At 36.8% G+C, this 19,527-nt stretch overlaps 1 protein-coding gene across 1 annotated transcript in view; it reads left to right on the forward strand.

The window, feature by feature from the left end:
• Nucleotides 1-19,527, forward strand: part of ACER3 (alkaline ceramidase 3) — a 59,897-nt gene that overhangs the window by 15,151 nt on the left and 25,219 nt on the right. Inside the window, exons 2-3 of the mRNA XM_054083014.1 lie at nt 9,427-9,537; nt 17,184-17,236. Of these exons, the coding sequence (XP_053938989.1) occupies nt 9,427-9,537; nt 17,184-17,236 (164 nt within the window). The remainder of the gene's footprint in view (nt 1-9,426; nt 9,538-17,183; nt 17,237-19,527) is intronic.

Consider the following 19,527-nt stretch of genomic DNA (forward strand, 5'->3'; position numbering starts at 1 on the left):
TACTTTAAAATTTGCTTGCAAAATCCTTCCAGGTGTACTTCAAAGTAATCATCTTAGGTACACATTTATCAGGGAAATGATGCTTTTTTTTCTGTTAGGCTTCCCATACTTAAGAAAAGCAACATTTAGATATGATAGGATGGCATATCAGCTACTTGTAATGCAAGTTTATCCCTTGTAGTCCAGTTAATTGTGGATATCTTGAATGGGAATAAAATCTACTGTAAAGGAGCTGTGTACTGTCTTGTTTGTGCAGACTGCTTCTTGCATTCTCAGAAAACGGCCAAGTATAGATTCTGGCACTTTTTTTACTCCTTAAATAGTGTTATTTTTCATGTAGTGGTCTCTTCAAAAACCAAAAAAACCCTTTTATTAGTGCTTCAAAATGCCTTGCGCTTGTGGCAGGCCTACGTGTGATAGCCATAATTAGAGCCACAGCAAGATAATGAGCAAAACTGGCTTTAAAAGTGAGGAATGTGGCTTTTTGATTTAGCTGTTGTAGCTATCTTTATTTTGATATGTCACCTCAGAATATTTCCCTTGCAATTGCTTTTATAATTATTCGTTGAACTTCACAGTTGCTATTTTGTAGTCTGACCTATTAAACCTTTTCTGAGGAACAGCATTTTGTGCAGACCTCGGACTTCATTCATGGAAGGGTTCAAGACATCCTTTTGAAAAAGGAATGAGTAATTCTTTCTCAGAAAAAAAAAATCAGTCCCCGTTCTGGATCTTTAGACACTTCAGTTGTCATAGTCTTTAAGAATTCCAGTAGGAGGAGAACCCCATTATGCTGAACATGATAAGAATTGGTAACAAATATGTTGTTTCTGGAAAGTACCCAGTTCTTACTCTGATGTACTTTGAAGCTTTATTTATGGGGAGTATTGTGGTGAACTTATTGTTGCAGGTGAGAATGGTCTAGTGGCTAGAGGAATACTTTCGCATTTGAAAGTCCTGGCTTCAGTTTTATGCAGGTTTGTTTGTGAATCAGGCACCCTTTCTAGCCTGTCCTCTTCTTGCGAAGATATTGAGAATAATTACATGTAAGACTGGGGTTGCTCAGTAATGCAGACTAAATAGGTAACCAATATGTTTTAGATTTGAGTGGGAAGAGCAAAGACTTCTTAGCCAAGCTATGAATGTTTCACTGTCTCAGTTTAAATCTGCATGATGAACACAAATGTTGGATTTCTGGGATTGCAAGGGTATCAGTTTCTTATGAAGAAACAGGTAAAGCTTTAAAATTTGGATTTGTGTAGTACTAAATTTCACCTGTTTATTTTTCACGTAATATCCATAAGACATTAAGTCAGCATTGGTATAGTCTTCTGTTAGATTCTAATTTTCTAGTGTCTACTACACACTAGCAAAGTACTTTTCAGAGAGGTGAGGGTAAAGAAAAGGGTGGCTTAGTTGTTCTAGGGCAATTCAGAAGTAGTTTAATAATAAGTGCTTTTGTAAGATGTGCATACCAAAGAGAGGCTTGTGCCTTAGAAAATACACCCACACTTCACAGGTTGGAGCTGAGCTTTCTTGTGTGTGCTTTGTTAGTCAGGATTGTTGAACTTTTTATTCTAATTACCTTTTGATTGTTTTTAAGACCACAAATTATTCTTTTAAGAACACAAATGTAATACAAAATACTGTAAACAGTAAGAAAACCTGAACTAGTATGATGAATCCCAAGAGAAAGAATAATTTAGGGGTATAAACTGGAGAGGGGCAGATTTAGACTAGACATTAGGAAGAATTTCTTCACTATTAGAGTGGTGAGGCGCTGGAACAGGTTGCCCAGGCAAGTTGTGGATGCCCCATCCTTGGAGGTGTTCAAGGCCAGGATGGGCAGGGCCTTGGGCAGCCTGCTTTAGTGGGATGTCCCTGCCCATGGCAGAGGGGCTGGAACAAGATTATCTTTAAGGTGCCTTCCAACCCTAACTATTCTATGATTCTGTGAATTGTGCAGCTGCAGCTTAAAGTGTACAAGGCCATAAATCAGAAAGTATCACTTGATACGGCATGTTGGAACTGCTTATAAATGAGCACTGGGAATAAAAATCATATTGTGTTGTTAATAATTAATCTGGGTTTTTTTCCTAAAATTACCTCATTGCCCCTCCCCAACCCAGTAAATCACTGAAATGAAACGATTTACCTGTGCAATTTTTGTTCGGAAGGATTTCATCATACATTTTCATGTCCTAGAGAAATGGAGGCCCAGCAAGGGAGAAGCAGCAAAGATCTAGAAGCACTTCCCTGCATGCCGTCTTTAAGCACTAAACCCTCCTAGCTGGTCAGCAGCTCTACAGCAGCAATTCTGCCTTTAGGTTTTTTGGCCATGTCCCAGAACTTTGACTTATTGGAGCCGTGCTCTGTTGCAGCTGGGGCTGAGATGAGTGCGACTGGAACATGATGTGCTCACACTGGTGATATGCATTTGTGTTGGTGCTAGCATTGAGGAGAAGGCTGTATTCCTGCCTCATTTTCTTCCTTGCTTTGACCATGCAGATTGAGGGTTTTGTGTATCTTATAGCTTGTTGTCCACTCTTGTTCAAAACTGTTCCAGGGTCCATGGCTTTTTTTGGGAGATGTTGCTGCAGCGAAGTAAACTTGATTTCTAGATATTCTACCAAAACGTCCCTTTTCCTTTTTTTCGGCCTCTAAGTGCTGATCAGAATACTCTTCTTTAGATAAACAGTTTTTTTTCTGTCCTTCTGCTGTGTAAATCTGTTGGCTTCCATGTTGCTTTCTTTAGCAGAACTGCTCCCTTTTGAGCATGTGGGTGGTTGGTTGGTTGTTTTTTTTAAGATCTTTCTTTTCCTTTCTGGTACTCCTTGTTGCTGTATCTGACCTCTCATTTGTCCCTTACAGTTTTTTTACTCGTATTAGTATGCCAACATCTATACAGAGCTAGATTAAAGCAGCATTCTTTTGTAATGTACTCAGTTCATCATATTTTGCTATGTTGTTTTATCTTCTAATTTTATGATTCATATTAACTTGCTTTTTAGGTTTCTGATGTTATTTTAAATACCTAGGGAGTTCTAGTAGTCCATTTAATAATCCACTAGTTTGAAGTGTCACTTATCTGTACCCTTTTTCATAGTTCTTCAGGAAGTTTTCATGCATAGTTTATAAAGTTCAGTAATTGTTTCACTGCTTGTTTCCTTGAGTATGTTTCCCACTTTGTATTAGCTAACACATTTCTAATATCAAGTTGTTACAGAACTGCTAAGTTGCACCTTCAGTTTCTGTGGAGGTAAACAAAATCAAGGCTTGTTTAGTATTTGAGAAGGAGAATTACAGGAGGTAAGAAATGTATGTTGTCACTTAAAAATAAACACACTAAACCCCCGCCACCCCTATTTCTTTTTTTTTTTTAAGTCAGCATTGGTCCTGTGCTCTAGCCTGAAGTAATAACTGTGTTGTGTTTCACTGAGTAACCAGAAGTTTATATTGATCTTCCATGCACATTACCAAGTAGGGACTTTAGTAATTACATATTGGCACAATTCCTATTGAGATGACTCTGTTTTCTCCCGTTGAGGTCTTTCTGAAATACCAAATGGTGACAGCACTTTCCATTTCCTGACATTCTGAAGTGCAGTTATTGTAGACTTGTAAGTGGAAGATATTAAAAATGGCTGATGATAATCTAATTGCTATACTGATCTCCTGGTCATAAGCGGTAAGCGAAAACGCTGCGAGATTGAATTCAGTGGCCAAAACAGCTGAATCTGTGTAGTTGGGTCTTCTGAACGATCATAAAATGTTTGTATTTTGAACTGTCATTGATACAAACCTTCCTTCAGACTCTGCCTTAGTTATTATTGACAGATAATGTATAGCATTTACTGTATGGAAACTTGTTAAATTTTATTCAAATTAATTTCCCTGTTAACACTTAGAATGCTGTGATAGATGAGCTATGAAGTACTTGTAACATAATGTCGACTCCCTCATTAGGTTTGAATTAATTTCTTATTGTTACAAGGGAATACTCTAGATTCCTCCTCAGTCTTTAAACTGTTAGGCTACCTGCTCCTCCTGTTTGAATCCAGTTTCCAAATACCTTTTTGTCTTTCATTGTTTCACCTTGTCTGATGCTGCTGGGCCACTGGACTACCCTACTACTAGTGTTCTTTCTGTGGGCTTGTCTTTGGTTTCATATCCCTAGAGATCCTTCCAAGAGAAAAATCTTTAGTGGTAGATAGTTGCTCTCAAATGTACCTGAATTACATTGCTTCGCAATTTCTTTAAAATTGGTAAACTCTCTAATAATGAGCTGTAGTTTGCACCAGAGCTGCTTGAGTTGTTTCCAGAAACAAAAGCCATGACTTATAGTTCATTATATCTGAAAGCAGCTAGAAGGATGAATCAGTTTCTGCGTGTGTCATCATGCCATCTGAGAGGCTTTGTGTTTTATAATTATTTTTCTGTTCTTCATTTAATGATAGTAAAAGAAACAGCTACACGATCCAGGGAGTACACTGAAAGCTACTGTGCAGATCACTATGATACCCAGACAATGAACTGGATATTTTCAACCTCAAACTTGCTTGTTTATTTTACTTAAAGAGACATTTGAATTTCATTGCAACTTGGATATCTGTTTTAGAAAATAGCAGCCACTTCCCTTTCTGGTGTTTGACAGTGAGGTGCAGTTGTCCCTAAGGGGAGACTAAAAGCCTTTAGCAAATGTTGTGTTTATTAGTCCTGATTTTAAATGAGCTTTTTGTGTATATTCAGCTTTTTTAATATCAAGTTTTCGTCTTTATTCTCTCAGGGTAACATCTATTTCTCTTAGTTTTGAGTCTTGTAGAAACCATTGCAGAGTGAAAAGTTGCAGAGTCGTCCTTTGTCTGACAGAGAAAGAACATCTTAATATTTGAAAAGATGCTTGCAGTTGGTAAATCTTTCAGTCATTCTGTGTACAAGCATAGGAGATGCTTAGCACTGTGTGAACCACATTGGTCAACTTGCCAAAAGCTGATAATTTTTGCTTCTTTTTTTATAATAGCACTTTTCCTCCCTCACTGAAAACATCACCTATATTCTAATTCCCCACTGTTGTGTTCCTGATACTTTTACATCCTGTGTATTATTTCTTTATGATACATTCTGTTCCAACTTGACTTGTTTAGAACTTTATCCTTTTGACTCCTCATCCAAATTTGTTGTAGAAATGACTTTCTAACATAGAACTAACTATATATTGGGGAAATGGAAACGTTATGGAAGTAAGGTCCTTCAAATTTGTGTACTCAGTACTAAGCTGTCTATAAAAGTAAGTAGCATATTGTTCTCTTGTTTGCCTGTAAATACTGTTTCCTTTTTGAGTTTATATTTTTTGTCTTTGAAGTAGTCAGTCTTGGTACAGATCTGTGTGCATTTATGGTAATCTGTGTATTTTTATAGGACCTGAAGATGACTCTGAATGGATAGGCATTGTAAAAAGACTTGCCAGGTTTTGCTGTTGTAATTGTAGATCAGGGTACAGATGTGGTTTAACACTTGTACAGCTGTCCATCCTATAGTCAGAAGCCTGTTGAAATCATGTTTTGCATAAACTTAATTTTATTCTGGTACTGTATGGCGGTGTTATCTCAATGAATAAAACAGTATTTTGAAACAATGGTTTGCATTAAACAGTCTTTCAAGACTTCTATGAAAATTTGTAAGGTCAGTTGCACAGTCTGCATTTATCATGATTAGATATTAATTTAGCACTTTACATAATACTATGCGTAATTTTTGTGGCCATAGTCTGTTTTATTGCTGTGATAGGCCATCACATCCTGTGATCTGGCTTTTGGGGTTACTGAGCTTCACCCTGAAAGCAAGTAGGGTCATCGTGTGGCCCGTTTCTGTTGGGCAGCAGGTGTAAATGTCTCCTCTTCAGCGTGAAACTTTCCTGTTAATTTCTAGCCTGCATTAATTCAGTGTTAGTTTATATCTAGTTATTACTTTGTCAGTATTATCCTTTACTTCAAATAGTTCCCGTTCATCCTTGGCATTTACCCATGATGTATTTACAGAGCAGTTTATTCCATCTAGCTATTGTTTTATTAGGCTAGGTGAGCTAAGCAATTTTTGTCCCTTCTGATGTTGTAAGCTCCTGTTGATCACTCCAAGTGATCACTGCAAGTGATGCTTCTCTGCACATGATGTGCTTACTCTTGTCTTTTATTTATAACCAGAGAAAGATGTATTCTACTGTTGGCTTGCATGAAGACATTACTATTTCCTTGCCCTTGCTGGAAGTAAGTTTAGGGGCTTTGGTACTTGCTTTCCACTGATGGCTTACGCTCAGTCACCATGCAATCTTAATTCACTTTTCAGTCTCTTTAAATAGCTTTGGAATAAGGATTCATATTCACCTTGAAAAACATGTTCTTGTCCATTGTATTTAATCCTGTTCCTGTCGTTTTAGTCCATCAGTTCATTGATTTCTTTCTTTGATAATGTAGTCCTCCTTTCTGTTGACAGGCATGCGGAAGATAAAATGCTGAGAAGCAGTCTTTGGTCACTGAAGAAAAATTAGAACACTCTCTGGATCAGTATTCAGGGAATCCAGTAATGAAATCCAGTTTCTTGACAGTTTAACTTTTTCCCATGTTCAACTTCCATGTCTGTTTCCTTCAAAACTTGTTTCACTTCCTTGTTTGTTAATTAACTTTTGAGTTAGGTTCTGTAGTTGTTTCCCCTTTTTCTTCTTTCTTGGTACTGTCTTCTAATCTTTGTGCATATCCCGTTGCAAGTTTTGATAGTTAGTAAAAAGCCCTTTTAATGAATTTATAAGCTATTCTGTGTGAAGATAATCTTGTAAAGACTAGCTAGACTGTTGTGACATTCACAGTACTAGGGACGTTGGATTTGAAAGAGGCCCTCTAGTTTTTGTTCTTGAAAGAAGTAATTTTGCTAGCAGCAGGCCAGAGGACTTCATTGTTTCTATGCTCTCATTTCCCTCTTTAAAAAAATTACACAACTTTCCATAAGTATATTTTGCAAATAGGCTTGCCTAATCCATTCTATAAATGTTCTGAATAATGTGGGCCAAAAAGTACAGAGGAGGAGTGGCAGGAATTTACAGCTGGATTAGGTCTGTGGTATTTCCTTTCTCAGCAAGATGGACCTAGATTAAACGCTCATAAATTCTCAATAATTTAACATAATTATAGCTTTACAGAAGGTGTTGAAACCTTCGCTTTCCTACAGAACAGTCTTTTTTCTGCATTCTTGCGTCTATCTGAAGTTAGTTATCGAACTGAAAAGTTCTTCTAAATTCATGTGCCTTCCTAGTTGCAGGTAACCATCATGGTATTTCTTTTGTTCAGCATTTTCATATTTGATGTTTTGCCAAGTTTTTGCCAGTTTCATAACAAAGGGCCTTGAATACAGAGTGATATTTATATAATGCATAATAAATTCTCTTGAAAATGGGCAAAGTTGAGAACCACTGTAGAAAGTGGGAGATTCACTACGTAACTCTTACTGTACTTTTCAAGGCTGAATCTTTGCTTGATCTGTGGGAGGATGTGGTAATGATCAGTGTATCACAATATTGACTTTTATTGAATTTCTTCCAAACCTGGTGAAAGTGAATCACTACCCATTGCAACACCGTGGCAATGTGGTAAAAGGTTAATGGTTTCCCAGAGAATTTGAGCATGAAAAAGGCCTTTTGTATTGGTATAAACGTGCATGTCTTTGCAGAGCTGTTTTGATTTTGACTTCTTTTACATAGAGGAACTTACTTTAGAGCTGACTAGAAGAATAAGATCTGGGGCACATCTCTGTTTTGCTTGTCATAACTTCGTGAAATTCATGGTTGTGCAGGAGAGGATGTTACATCAATAAAGAAGTGATTTAAAGAAGTTCTGATAAAAAAAATCAGATGTGATTTTTTTTCTGATCAAGAAGACTGTGTCACTGAGACTTGAATCTATTTTGTGACAATTTAAATGAGCTAATTTGTTAACTAGGTACACTTCTGCTTCATGTGTTCTGAAATAACCTTTTTTTTCCATTTGGGTTTGAATTTTCTGTTAAACTTTGAAGTGTGGATTTGTGTGCCCAGAGGTGCAATAATACTTTGGGGTTGTATGCTAATAGTTTGGTAGTTTTCAGGTTTTTTTGGGATGGATCTTGGGAAGGAGGACTCCTGAAAAATAGGTTCTCTAATGAGGGGAGTAATTCAGACATGGCCTGCTCACTCTTGTTCTTTGTTTTATAAAATGAAACTGAGATTTTCTGCTGAATAAAAAAGCCAGAAGTTGGGGGCGGGGGGAGGTTGCCTCTCCATAGCCTCGTATGTTGTACTTTTCATTGAGGTATTTGGAAATTAGAGTTTCATTTTTATATATATTTAATTGATGTTGTGTGAAAGTGTGCAGTTTTAATTTACGTGAGCAACATTCTGTCTTCTTAAATAGATTTGCTCTTTTTCCCAAATTGCATTTCATTTTGTTCCTATTACATAACCTTTATTCTGTGGTTAGGCTAAAAAACTGAATCTGCATACCTTTTGCTGAGAAATGTGCGATTTCCTTATGCTTCACTTAAACTTCTCAGTATTTCGTTTTACTTTTGCATAGGCCAGGACAGTTTGGAAAGATACATCTAAATCAGACTGGGAGAGTAGTCTTAAAGAAAAGAAAAAGAACATTGCAGCACATGTAATTTCTTTGCATTGCATCCCATCTTCAACAGGAGGGATGGAGAGCAGCTGTGCCTTCCTGAAGTTCAGGCTCTTGACAAGCTTTGACAGTCACCCATCATGCTGATCAGTAGTAGCTTCTGACTTTGTTATTCCTTTTTGTACCATCTTACAGTCTTTGGTCTTGCATTGTGACCTGCAATGCTGCAGCATGGCTGGCTTGTTCTGTGTGTGCGCAGTGACCAGCACACTAATAGTAAAGACTGAACTGGTTTCATTTGGGAAGGAGTCATTTGGTGACCTTAAAGTATGCGAACGGAATGTGGAGGAGAAAGTTCCAAGAATATCTTTAAGAAAAGAAGAAAAACAAACAATTCTTTTAAAATACTAAACTTGAACTATTTGGGGCTTATATCTCCTTAAAGAATTTTAGTTTTAATTAATGAGCTATGCAATCAAGGTAACCCTATTTTTCTGCCTCCTGTGAAGAAACTAAGCACCATCTAAGCCAAAGTTTTTAGTTAAATTAGTATTTTATTGCTGTCCATACTCATAAAAAAGACAAAATAATTAAAATAGTCTCACCCTTCAAGTAGTTAATTGTGTTCTACCAAAATTTGTCTTTGTAATGTGTGTAAAAGCATAAGACAACTTCCAAAAAGGTGTAGTTTCTGCTTGAGAACTGTTGAACCTTTGAGTGACTGCAGCTTTATTGGAAATGCATAGTACCCAGTTCTAAATCTCTGCTTTTCTTTTCTGTCCTACAGGGAACACAGTGAGTAACCTGATTTTCATTCTACCTCCAATCTATGGTGCGATTCAGACCTATAAAGATGGCCTTGAAAAACGGTATTTAGCTGCATATTTGTGTCTTACAGGTATGTGTAAAACTTGATTTGTTCTTTCATTACAAAAAGAATTCAGATGGGCAGAACAGTATCCAAATATTGTTAAAACAAGCAGTAAGATCCAAATACTCTATGTGAAAAGTAAAGCTCAGTTTGTTATACTTGTTACTATTTACAAAACATTGATATTCGTTGGAGTGACATGAAGTTAAAATTCGCTAAATAACTTTGTGAGGTTTTAAAGAGATCCTTCTCTGGCTTTAAGTCCTACTTCAGTGCATCTTAGCTCATTGTGTCTTTTCATGATGATTATGAAGCTGTCTTGTGTGTCCTACTTCCAAATAGTTTCACAATATATTCATGTTTTTATGACATTTCTGTGGCTAAGTAATACAAGAAGTGACCGAGGTCTTGGAGGCACTGGAAAAGCATTCTTTCATGAGTTGGAATTTGTTTTCAGTTCATCTTTGACACATATCACCCAACCTCCTAACTGTCATCATATTTGGGATGTTTTGCAAGGATGGAAGAATGCAGTGACATTGGTGCATAGATGAACTTAAGACCAGTCTGTTTTTCAAAAATAGCGAAGTCCAGAAAAGAACCAACTTCCTTTTAAATGGTAACGATGCAACTAGAAGTCATGTTCCTTATGAGAAAAGATGATGTTTTTGAAGTTGAGTCAGATTTGGCAGCTGAGTCTCAAGATAGATATCACAGAATTTCTGTGTTTCATGGGGTTTTGATGTTTACTGTAGCTCCTATCTCTGTGGAAGCTATCTTTCCCGATCTCCTCAGTCGTAAGAGATCGGTTTATTTTAAATGTTACTTTTAAGACTGGCATACTTAGGTATTTAGATAAACATTGTTGAAAACCACACATCTATATGCTAAGTGTATGCTTGATGCCATTTAAACTTACGTACACTAGGTGCAGCTTCCTGGTTTTCAGTTACTTCAGCTTTGTTGATAGATGTGAAAGGTAAGCAACAACAATGTACAGCTTTGGATGTTGTCTGAACACTTCCCAAGTACCCCTTTGTAGGCTTTTCATGGGTTTGATTAATTCTTCACTTTTTGTCTCAGTATGAAGTAGTTTGGTAGAAAGAATTCTTGAAGGTCAGGGTTTCCTTTTAAAAAGACAGGCTAAGAAACATTGTGTAAGTGTTTGATGAAGTTGACTCTGCATGTTCTTGAATCGAAATGTCCTATACTGCTATTTTTTCTAAACTAAAATTGAGATTCAGTCTTCACCATAACTGGCTGCTGCCTGTCAGGCACACTTAATGATGCACAATGTGCCACTCTGACCGGAATGTCAGACTGTCACACCAAGATTGCCTGAGTGGGCATTTCTCATACACTGTTTAAGATTTTTTTTAAATAAAAAAAAGCAGAACAATACACAAAACCTCCCCCAGAATACCTAAGTCTGTCTTCGATCACCACGGGCTTCAGTTTTACCCTGTTCTTGGTGTTCACAAAAGCAGAGCTCAGCCTGTGGATCTGACAGCAGTGCTGGAGGGCGCTCCTGAGTTCCAGCTGGGCCCTGCTCGTCTGTAACCGGGATGCCTTTGGCTCCTGTCTGAAGTGATATAATGCTTGCGTGGCTTGATTTTTATCTTGTGTGTTGGAACTTAATATTAAAAATCACTCCCAAAAAACATTTTTTCTCTGCTACTGTATCCGTGATACTGCACCGTTTTACGGGAATTGAAAGATATAAAGTAGTATAGAAGACTCTAGAGTTTCTCAGTGAAAAACAGGAACAAGATGGTTCAGAATCACAAACTTCTCAGCATTTGTTCTAGTACAGGATAAAAGCAACAAATGAGACGATAAACGGAATTTTTAATATAATTGAAATGTGCCAGGAACATTGGCATTCTTTCTGTGCATGTGACTGAATGAGAAGCAGATTGAAGTGGAGACAGTGTACAGATTTTTTTTGTAAGGAAGTACCAGAGAAAATTCTTTCCCTTAGAGTAATGTTGTTTGTTAGCAGATTTCACTCTATTTACTTAATTTGTAACAAGCAAGTATACTATAAAGGGATAGTGAATTTAACACTGCTGATTTCAGGCACTATGCTTCATTAAAGACCGTGTAACAGAGTTGCTAACTGGCTAGTAATGTCTGAGGATTGTTTTCTTAAAGCAGAAATTCTTTAAGAATTCCACTGTGAAGATGGGGGTGGAAGGGAAAGCACTTTAGTTGGGTTTTAAGTACCTAGAATCATTACTGGGATTTTAAAAGATGTTAAAAGACAGGTGTCAAAGTGAACATTAAATTTGTTAGCATTTGGGAACATAAGAAATGTTGTTTCTAGACATTATTTTGATCCAGATCAAAATAGTAATTTCCTTTGTGTTCTATCATGCTATATTCAGTGCTTATACGCAACAATTTGTTGTTGACACTTATTTCCTCTTTGAAACAAATTGAATTAGGGTTCATTTATGTGCTAAGATCCAAAATGGGCAGGACAAGAAGGGGAATCTCTAAAAAGCTGTTTAAACAAATTCCTTGTTCGTGCTGATGCTGAGACAGTTGCACTTTTCAGCAAGTTTTGAGATACAGTGCACTTTTCTCAGCCCTTATTTCTGCTGCCTTTAAGATCAATGGGCTTGTTGTCAATGAACTCAAAAGGAACTAGATTCCATTTTTAAGCTTCAAAGAACAATTTAATCAGCCTATAAATAATGAAGAATAGTCTTAAGCAATTACTTTAGAATATTGCATCTCTACGCAGTTGGTTTTAGGTGGTACCTTTTGATGCTGTGGTATGGTATCAGGTTCTGGCATGAGTCATTTCATCATGCTTCCCATCATTATAAAAAAGTCTCAATTTAAAAAAAAAAATATATATATATAAAAAAAAATTAGTGTCACTGGTTTGGACCTGAGAAGATAAGAAAAAGTAAAGTCAGTGGAGTTATATACTTTATTAGATGCTTTACTAGAATTTTGCAAAGATTGTTCTGTGCTTTTTTGGCCTGTTTAGTAGGGCTTAGTCATTCAAGCAGTGCCAAAGTGGAGGGGAAAAAGGGGTGGAGAAAGTTTTCTATCTTAGACATATCCATAGGAACTTGTGAAGAACTCCTTAACTTAATTTCAATTGAATTGTGTCTGTGAAAAGAGTTGTTAGAAGCCCTTCAGCCATAGAGAAGGTGCTTAGGCTGTGTCAGTGTTAGTAAATCAAATGTGCTCGGCAACATTCTGGAGTGCTGAAGCCAAGTAGCTTGGAATAGCCCCTGTTTGTTCATCTTAGCCTCTGAAAGAAGGTGACCACATGCAAATTTCCTGCAAGGCATGGTCCCTGGACTCTTGTGGCTGCTGTGCTGTGCTTGGGAGCTGCTCAGGGAAAGTACTAGTTGGAACAGGCTGGGTTCGTGCCACAGACTGTTCCAACAAGTGAGTAGCTCAGACGGTTGCATTATAGTGTCTGGGAACAGTCCCAGCTATGCTCAAATTCACTTCTAGAGCTGTACCCATGGGGTAACCAAGGTCTCTCCTGTCTCTTAGGCTGCAGATGGAAATCATTGCAAAACAAAATAATTCAATAAAAATTGTTCATTTAATCCTAATTTTTCATCTTTTTTTTTATCCTTTGACTGTGTATGATGCAGAATGTTGTTTATCTGTAGTTAAGTTCTGTCATGGTAAGAAACCATATGTGGCATTCTGCTCCAGATTCAAATACCTAAATGTGTGTCTACCTTTGCGGAGGCATATATCTCCCATTGCAGTCAGTAAAGCGTGGAGAATCGTTTGACTTACCATAAAATATGTCTTTATATTTGGCCAACTGAATTACTCTTTATAACACCATTCTCTTTAGAAGAGCCTTTGACATCTAGTTCATATGCAGAAACCTAAATAAAGGTGTTTGTATCTGGAGCATCCTTCCTTCAGAATGTTTTCATACAGTGCCTGTACAGTTTAAATTCAAACCATGGCTATGAAATCCTAATAAATTGCTTTCTCTGTAACAGCTATAGGCTTATGATAAGAGTTTTGAATGCTAATAGATAGTCATATCAAAATGAATTATACTGGTTATGCAATACTTCTCAATCCTCCTAAAACTATTGAAAAATTTATAGGGGGTATTTGTGTCCCCCTAGTGTTCAAATCTTGAGAGTTTGTCTGAATCGTGTGTATGGTGGCAGATTATTTCTAGTGTGATATTGCCTTGAAGCCTTTGAAGCACAGCGCAATAATTGTGTATGAAGTAAAATCTGCAGATGCATTGCATTTACATCATCACTAACACAACTGTTTTATCAGCCAGCAGTAACATTGTGTTTGCTGCAGGGTGAGAAAGACCATGTTAGTCATACAGCAGCTAACCTGACTTTGCATTTCCAGTCTTTTTAAGTACTATTCTGATCTCATAATACTGTGACTTAATGTGTATTCTGTGCTTAATACATAATTTATACATCCCTTGTAACTTGAGAAGTTCGTTGATGTAAAAATGCTGAGTGACTCATAGTATTTGTGAAAAGTGAGTTACAGTAGTCAGAGAGGAAATGATCTTGCTTCCGATGATGTTAAAACTTCCCATCTGATACGCAGCTTTTTAGTGAGTTAAGCTCCTTTGTAAAAGGAAATGCCTAAAATGAAAACTGTAACCGCTGCTTACAAGAGAAACAGCAAATCTATTGCTCAATTTGCAGTGGCACTATAGGAAAATTGCTTCTGTTGAAAACTAATGTAATTGCAGTGATCGTGTTCACTCATTTTGGAACGTACAAAGCTGGTAGAACATCTCATTCAGTGATGGGTTTTGTGAAGTCAATGTTCCCTACAAATGTCTTGATCCTGAAGTTATGTGATGGGAAGCATATCTAAAGATAGCTGCGTTCCAGTAGATCTGCAGGTAGAAGCTACACGTGAAGTCATTGGAGCTTAAGTATTAAACTGCATGTCAAGCCCCATGTAAGTTTACATATGCTTTAAATGTGACAGAAAGGTGGTGGCATGCTGGGGGCATAGCAGAGCAGGTAGATTTCCTTGCAATCCATGACACACAGTAGATGTCTCCTATTTTTACTTTGCAATGTTTCCGGCACTGAATGCTAACCCTGCATTAAGCCAAGAGACAGCTACTCTGACTAGCACACTCTTGGCCCAGTGACTACAGGATTCAATATTAGTTCCCTTCTGCTGAAGTTTACCATTTACATAGTGATGTTGGTGGAGCAGGGTGCGACCGTGCTTCAGCTGCTGCAGTTCAGTTCATCATCTCTTAATGCAGTTTCCTTCTTCCTCCTTTGTGAACAGATCTGTGAAGCTTTTTGCACGGTAACGTCTTAAGCCATAACATATGACGAAGGCAGAAAACCAGAAACTTGGTTCTTGGCTTATTCAATGTCTAGATGTAAAACATTTTAAGTCATCCCTCTGCAGTGTAAAACATAACATTTTAAGTTATGCCTCTGAAATAAGCAGGTATAAAAGGAATACGTAAAGAATCATGTTTCATTCTTGAATATTAATCTAAGCCATCTCTTCGAAAAAGTGTTGTTGTGCATATTTACCACAATAGCGCTTCAGGAAATGTGTGTGCGATCTTGAGAAGGGAGACTGTCATGTGATTAATAATGTAGTCATATAATTTCTAGAGTCATGTAACATTCTGACTTTTCTGTTGAATGCACTGAAACACCAGACTTGACCATGTTCATGAGCTTCATGAAGATTGCAGCAAGCAGTGTTGCAGCCATTCTCAGTAGAGGTTTTTATTTTGAGAAGAACCATATGATGATTCCCTGTGTACTTTCCTTGTTTGAGATAATTATTTTATTGCTACACACTATAGCTAAAGCCTCATTCCCCAGTGTATAATAAACTTCCATAATTTCCATAAAAAGAAACTCCAAGTGTGCTTATTACACAGAAGCAGGATTTTTTAGAATATTTTGAAATGAACTGTAGTTGGGGATTAATGACCTGAAACACTAATATCTGCAGCATTCTTGATTTTTGCAAAGAGTGGAAAGAAAAAAATAATCTAGAAATAACTGCTTCTAATCATATAGGAGGAAGAGTTCAGGATCTGATTGTTAAGATTAATAACCTCAATAACATTAACAACAAATCCCTAACAACATATTTTGTTAATTTAAAATCAATTGAAATTTCTTGTGTAGTAATTTTGCCCATGTTTGAAAACTACACTTGTTACAAATTGTAGGAGTTTGTATCATGAAGTTGCTGAAATCACTGTGAGAGCCAGGATAATGGGGGATACTGTTTTTAATGATGATCTTAATTATTTTTTTCTTCAGATTGAACACTAGTTGTAGTATATTCTGTATACATAAAAAATAGCCATGACCATTTCTCATTAAAATAGGCATGAAGGTGAAAAAAAAAGTTGTTGCTTATTGTCTGGAAAGCTTCTTCAGAAGAAAAACAATTTAATTGGAACCTACAGAAGTGATAGGGTTGTTTATGTTCTGGCAGACAGTCATGCTTAATTTTCCCAGAGAATTAATGAAATTATTTGGCAATACTTTTTTAGATGTAGATGTATTACAGTTCTATGTTTTGGTAAAGTCACAAGTTTAGGTATTTTATTTCATTGAGTATGTGCAATAATCACATTTCCAGCCTAATAACATCTAAGGAAATATCTCCAGACATGTCTTGAGAATCCTTTGCAGAATGCACAGTTTGTTAGAGAGAGGTCTGTTTATGCATCAGTGAAATCTCGCTGTTATGTGTAGGAAAGGTTACAGTGCACTTCCCAGTCATGAAGGCTTCAGTGCAAATTACTTGGCTTTCTCTGAAACTAGAGTTTGAGGTAAAATATAATTTCTTGAAAGAAGACAAGACATTGCATTAATGTATTTGTTCTCGCAAAATAAAAATTAACTGGTGCTTAATGCGTGTTAGCTGACAACATTTCAAAGTAACAAATACCAACTTTGCTTTAAATAGTGAAATCTGACTTCCAAGAAACATTGTCCTTGTCTAACTGGAAAAGCTGTGTAGAGGCAAAGTATAGATCTCATAAATTAATTTCAGAAGTAAGTTTAGAGTTTAAAACCAAATTATTTTAAATAAAAGTCATTGCATAGAAGGAAAGTCTTCCAAAAAGGCTTGGAAATGGTGATCTCGTTTCACAAACCAAATCCATACTGTGTGGGTTTTGTTCGCTTGCACTGACTTTCTAGTTTTGAGTTTTAGTAGCAATTCATCTATGCTTCTAAAGCTGACAGAAAACTCCTTTGTAAAATTTACCTTTTAAAATTGGACAAAAAGCAGAAATATCACAGGCTTTCAGGAGTATTAACAGTTGCTAATGCTTTGTGTTACAAGATTATGACAGATAAGTCTTAATATACTTAAATTAGAAAAAAGAAAATAAATAGAATGGGGATGTTCCATTTCTTCTGGGTTGACACTCCTGTCCTCATTGAGATTGTACCAGTTCATAGGAGACAGTACTGAGAGGGCAGGAAAGATTACACCTGCTCTCCAAAGAACATAATTTCAAGGACTTCTCTGGTGACTAAAGTATAAAGTAGAAGGCTGTGGAAAAACAGCTGGGATGCTGGTGATCTTAATTTTTTTTTCCCTGTTAATATTCATGCATTTAAATTAATGCACCTGCAAGTTTTATATGTAGACTTTTATTAACCATAGGTTTGATTTGTTTTCAGCTGTGGGATTGGGATCTTGGTGCTTTCACATGACCCTGAAGTATGAAATGCAGGTGAGTTTTGATAAGTAGCTGTGAATCTTTTTATGTATCGCATTGTATAGTTAGATTGCCATTTCTTGGCTATATGAAACTCGTATCGTGTGTTAATCTACATTAAGTATCATTGTACATGACTTCTGCTCTTAACAAAAGAGCAGCACAGATCTTGTTTCATTAAATATTTTCAGCTGACAGATGCACAGGAATATGTACTTCCATCTAAAACAAGAGCAATAATTGCTTATTTGATAGAAGATACTTTATCCTTTGGGAAATCATACTATCTTTTTTACTCGAGTTGTTATTTTAAAATTTCTGCAGTTTTGGCTCAGTAGCGAGCAGTGTAGGCTAGAGTTATTATTTATTGTATCTTTTTTATCTTAATGTTTTCTATTATGTTTTCTATTTACCTAGATGTACCTGTAGCGTTAATATTGAAGTCGGTATCTGCTGAGTAGCAGTAGTTGAGTATTCCTCTCTCTCTCGTGCTCTCAAGTAGAAAGTGTTTAGTAATAAATCAGTGGACATAAGGATTTGGTCCTATATTTCCCATTTTCTGAAGGGGTACATAGAGTCTTATCCTGTTTTCTTGTTTTAGATCTGAGAAGATTAAGGAAAATAATCTATGAATTAAAGTCAGGGTGAAGTGATATTCAGTTTGAAATTAATAAACTTACATTTAAAACTGTGTGCTGGAAGTCTATGCTTCCACCGTAGTCAATGGAAATACAGTTAAGTTGGTGGAGTTGGTCAGCTGGGCTGAATCCTAGCTCCATTGGCAGTCTTAGCCTAAATAATATTAATTTAGTGTTCAGTGTCATTTTAGACCCTTTCAGCATTCTGCCTGTCCTCCAGCTGCCATCCCACTGGGGTGCAGGTCTCTTAGCCCCCCGTCACATCTGCCAATCTTGGGTGGGTGTATTGGAGACAGAGTATCTCAGATGGCATTATGCACCTACTTCTGTGATTGCAACTGAGTCCTGGATTTCTGCTGAACATAATGGGACCCGAGACACTGCAGATGTGGACATCAAAACTTAAATGTCTTAAGCTTGAACTGAATTACAATCTGTAGTGAAGTTTGCCTCCATAATACCGTGTTATATATCTCTGGTGTGTGCTGGAGACTGTCAGCCTGCATGGAGGATACGAATACCGCATAAGACTATTTGGTGCTTTTCTTGGCATGAGAAAGTTGCTTTCTAGATCAACTGCTGCCCAAATTGAAGTGCGACTTACCTATATTCTCTTCAGCAGTGAAACTGCCTTGGAGTTCTTCCTTTTCATCTCTCTGCCCTAAACTGTGTATTCATAACTTTGCCAGTGTTTCAGATCCTCTTTCTTACACTGATGTAGGGTTGAGAAAGGCCATCCTGAAACCCAGATCATTAAAATGATCCATGCTTAAAACATTCTTATGTGATGGGGAGGTTGGTTTTTTTTTTTTGTGCGTAGAGGTTGTTTTAATCCAAGTCATGTTGATGCTGCTTACCATGTTGTTCTGCTGTTGCATCAGAACAATCCAAGAGACCTATGAACTAAACTGTGGGCAGAAGGGTATAAGAGGGGAACAGGAATGTCTTGCTTTTCTTTCCAACTGGTGTAAAAGCTTTCATTTGAGGCAGAGAAAGTACACTTATTATTTTGGCAGTCAAGTGAAGTCTGCAACTGGCCCATAATTACTCTTATTACCAGCTCATGAGTTACCATAGAGAAAACATTTCAACCAGTAAATAATCTTTCCTCATTCACTTTATTTCTTGTTATCATTAAAAGTCAGCATTGATTGCTGTTTGAAGAGAGATTTTTTTTTTTTAACATTTGTTTTGCAATTTTAATACCATAAATGGTCAATTCAGGTTGCTTAATGAAGAGAAATGTGAAAGCTGTTCTTGAAAGCAGTTATTTAGAATATGTCTGAAGCCATCACCTCTTTTTCTCTTACTTTCGTGGGAATCTGCTTGATTGTGCATTTCTCAAGAATCCAGAATGTTTATTTAACCAGCGAAATTAGCTGAACGAGTTTCCTTCTGTCCATGTTTCTTCATTGTTCAGACATGCTGTTGACAGTATTTCTAGAAACATTAATTCCTTTGGATATAGAAGGCATTGTGTTCTGAAAGCAAATTCTGACTAGAGTCTTTTGAGAGGCTCTTTGATGTTAGCATTCTGTCCCCAAGACGCTGCTAGCGTATGAACTTAACAGTGTAATCAGCTGTCCAAATTTGAAAAATTTTTGCTACATTGTCTTTCTTATTCTTTTTTTTCCTCTGCTTTTTCTTTTATGAATTCTTAAATGACTC

This window comes from Cuculus canorus, chromosome 1 (assembly GCF_017976375.1).
Source record: "Cuculus canorus isolate bCucCan1 chromosome 1, bCucCan1.pri, whole genome shotgun sequence".
NCBI classification, from domain to species: Eukaryota; Metazoa; Chordata; class Aves; order Cuculiformes; family Cuculidae; genus Cuculus; species Cuculus canorus.